Genomic DNA, 3,503 nt, shown 5'->3' with positions numbered 1-3,503 from the left:
TAGATAAAGTAAAAAAAGAGAAAACATCATAAATAAGCAAATGGAATAATATACCAAAGAAAGAAAGAAAGAAAAAAAAAGAATCAAACAATCAATAAAATCAAACAAAAAGAGAAATAGTTATGAATATTACCTAAATGCATAGCGAGATATGTCTTTTGATGTATTTTTCTTCCTTCTACCCATATATAAATATATATACCTGTATACATATAAACAAACGAGTATCTGCAATGAGCCCTACCCCATAAATGAGTGGCAAAAAAAAAGAAACATGATGATACATCCATATATATATATATATATATTCCCATACTACACACATTGATAAAGGTGTATATATATATATTTATATGGAGATAGATAGATAGATAGAGAGATCATGTACACATGACGGACGCATGGAAATAAGAGACAAAACAAGAAATACACGAGAGACTATATACATATATATATATATAATGTACGGCTAAACGTATATAACTACACGTTTTTTTTTTTTTACTTTACTTTTTTTCCCCTCCATTTTTCAAGTTTTCTCTTCTCCCACAGTACGGAAAAGCAAAAGAACTCAGACCGTGTAAACAAACAAACAAAGAAAGAAAGAAAAATCAAAGGTCAAAAAAAAAAAAAGAAAAGTACAAGCCGTTTTATTCACACTGGAGATTGGAATTCACTATCCAATTCTCGCAGTGCAAGAACAAACCCAATATTTGGGTTAATATCACTTTTCCGCTTCTTAAGAAACTCAAAGGCCGCACGGTAACTCTTCACAAGTGTTGGATGATCGGGACTTTCATCCGCAAACTCACAGGCACGATTACGTCTCACTAAACAACAACAACAACAACACCAATGATCCTCATTACTATTATTATCATCAGTATTATTATTATTATTATTATTATTATTATTATTATTATTATTATTATTATTATCATTATTATTATTATTTCTATGAGTATTGTTGTTATTATTCTTCTCTTTTTCCTCTTTCACACTCATACTACTATTACTATTACTACTATTACCAGCAGCAGTGCTCCTGTACGGTAAACACACAGAACCACTATTCATATTATGATTATTATAATGATTTGAAAGGATAGAGAGTGAACTATCCACATCAGTACTCTCTTTACACCAACAGGAATCCCCCGTCAGTTCTTCTCCATACAACATAAGATACGCCAATATAATCGTCGCACTGCGACTTACTCCCATTCGACAATGCACAAGAACTCCTCCACTCATTATATTATTATTATTATTATTATTATTATTATTATTACTGCTATTAGTAGTAGTAGTAGTAGTAGTAGTAGTAGGAGGAGGAGGAGGATGAGATGCGGCCCATGCACGTTTATGTAGTTGTTGATGGATCATCCATGCTAAAGGATAAAAGTAACGGGCAATATTCTCATCACTGTGATCCTTTAAAGGGAATTGTATAAATTGAATACGATGAGGATTATTTCGCATACTCTCTGTGATTTCACACTCATCTGTGAGATTTAAAACGAGTGAAATCCCATGAGCAGCGAGGGCTTCAATGTTTAAGGCATCACTATAGGCTCCAAGATATAATCCAGATAATACCTCTACAGCATCAAAGGAGGAAACTAAAGCCGTACTCACACAACAACAACTATTATTATAATAATTACTGTTATTATTATTATTCGTAGTAGTAGTAGTAGTAGTAGTAGTAGTAGTAGTATTAGCAGTCGGCATTATTGGAAATCGTTGTGTATTCTTCGTATCATCTATACTATTTTTATTATTATTATTAGTGGATGGCTCTGTAGTACTAGTAGTAGTAGTATCCGTTTCCCGCATAATATCACCGGGTGTTACTATACGCGGTAGTCTCCCATTTGTATGTGTATAGAGATGTGAAGAGGAAGAAGAAGTATAGACATCTTCCTCTAGACTTTCATATACATCATGTGAATAAGGTCTATCGGTTGTTTCTCTATACTTTGTCCAGTAATCCTCACGTGTACAAAAACCGAGTGGATCGGTAGAGATCCCATGAACCACTCTATTACTATTATGATTATTATATCTATAATGATCATTATTTCCAAATGCCTGCTGAGGAGAGTCCTGCCGTTCATTTCTCTCTTTATTATTATTATTATTATTATTATTATTATTATTATTCTTATTAAGATGCTGCTGTTGATGTTGAGAAGGATTCGTCTGTCTATTCACATGCCCAACACTCTCCGGTGATGGAAGTGATGTGGAGGAAAAAAACGGCGATGGTGGCAAATCAATCCGCAACAACGCCGACCGTTCACCTCCACAACGACGTGTATTCATATTCATATTCATACTACATTCCTCCATAAGAAGAATATCCCCTTTTTCTTTTTCTTTTCCCTCTTTTTCTTTTTCTTCTTTTCCTTCTTCTCTTTTTTCTAATGCGGATGCTGATAATAATAATAATTCGGAATTTTTCCCCGTTGTTTGGGCGACGTGAGGGGCAAATGTGTGGAGATAATAATCGCGTTCCTCCCGCTTTTCCAGGCAGGCGTTGGAGTGAACACTACTGCTGCGATCGGAGCCGGGCGGAGACCCCACAGCGGCCGGGGGCAATCGCCAGGAGAGGAGCAAAGATCTATTTTCCTCATTCTTATTATTATTCTTATCACTATTATTATTATTATTCTTATTATTATTATTATTATTATTCTTTTCTTCTTCTTCTTCTTCTATTACTTCTTCTTCTGTTTGTGAGGATGAGGAGGGGGATGGTGGTGGTAATGGCATTCCACAATAACGGGAAGTGCTGCCAACGAGAAAAGTACTTGGACTCCCCTTGGCACTATTGAAATGACTACCACTACTACCACTACTCTCACTCTTATTATTATTATTATTATTATTATTATTATTATTATTACTACTGTTAATACCATGATGATGATGATGATGACCACCAGCACTATTACTATTATTATTATTACTATTACTGCTGCCTACTTCTAATAGAGAAGGTTCTGTTTCTGTTCTTCTTCTTCTTCTATGAGTTGTATAGATGGGATGAGGTTCCTCTAGTAAGGGAGTATCGGTTTGTTTACATCCTCCACCCGTACACTCTACATCCATTGTTAAGATATCTTTTTCTTTTTTATTATTATTATTCTTTTCTTTTTCTTCTTCTACTACTTGTTGTTGCTGTTGTTGTTTAGATGTTGTTTTTCTTTTTTGTTGTTGTTGTTGATGATGAGGATCATTGTTATTATTATCATTACGGTTCATTGTTTCTATACTAATTGGAATGTATACTTTATCACTATATATTCTATACCCCTTTTTCTTTGTTCTTTTTTTCTCACTAACTATATATATATATATATATATATATATATATATAGTTATTTATATAGTTATTTACTTACTTGATGGTAAGAAAGGGGTGTGCGGTTCAGCTTAGTCTCTCTTTCTCAATCTCTATTTCCACAATTTTGTTTATATATATATATATATATATA

At 33.4% G+C, this 3,503-nt stretch overlaps 1 protein-coding gene across 1 annotated transcript; it reads right to left on the bottom strand.

Moving 5' to 3' along the window:
• Positions 1–654: 654 nt before the first annotated feature.
• Positions 655–3,270, bottom strand: TM35_000381340 (putative dual specificity protein phosphatase; the record flags this gene model as incomplete). Its single annotated transcript, XM_029029548.1, has 1 exon — positions 655–3,270. One exon carries the CDS (start codon positions 3,268–3,270, stop codon positions 655–657), a length of 2,616 nt encoding a protein of 871 aa, XP_028879125.1.
• Between the last annotated feature and the right edge of the window lie 233 nt (positions 3,271–3,503).

Source organism: Trypanosoma theileri (genome assembly GCF_002087225.1).
Source record: "Trypanosoma theileri isolate Edinburgh chromosome Unknown TM35_Tth_38_V1, whole genome shotgun sequence".
NCBI lineage: Eukaryota > Euglenozoa > Kinetoplastea > Trypanosomatida > Trypanosomatidae > Trypanosoma > Trypanosoma theileri.
This window is presented reverse-complemented; position numbering and strand designations above follow the sequence as displayed.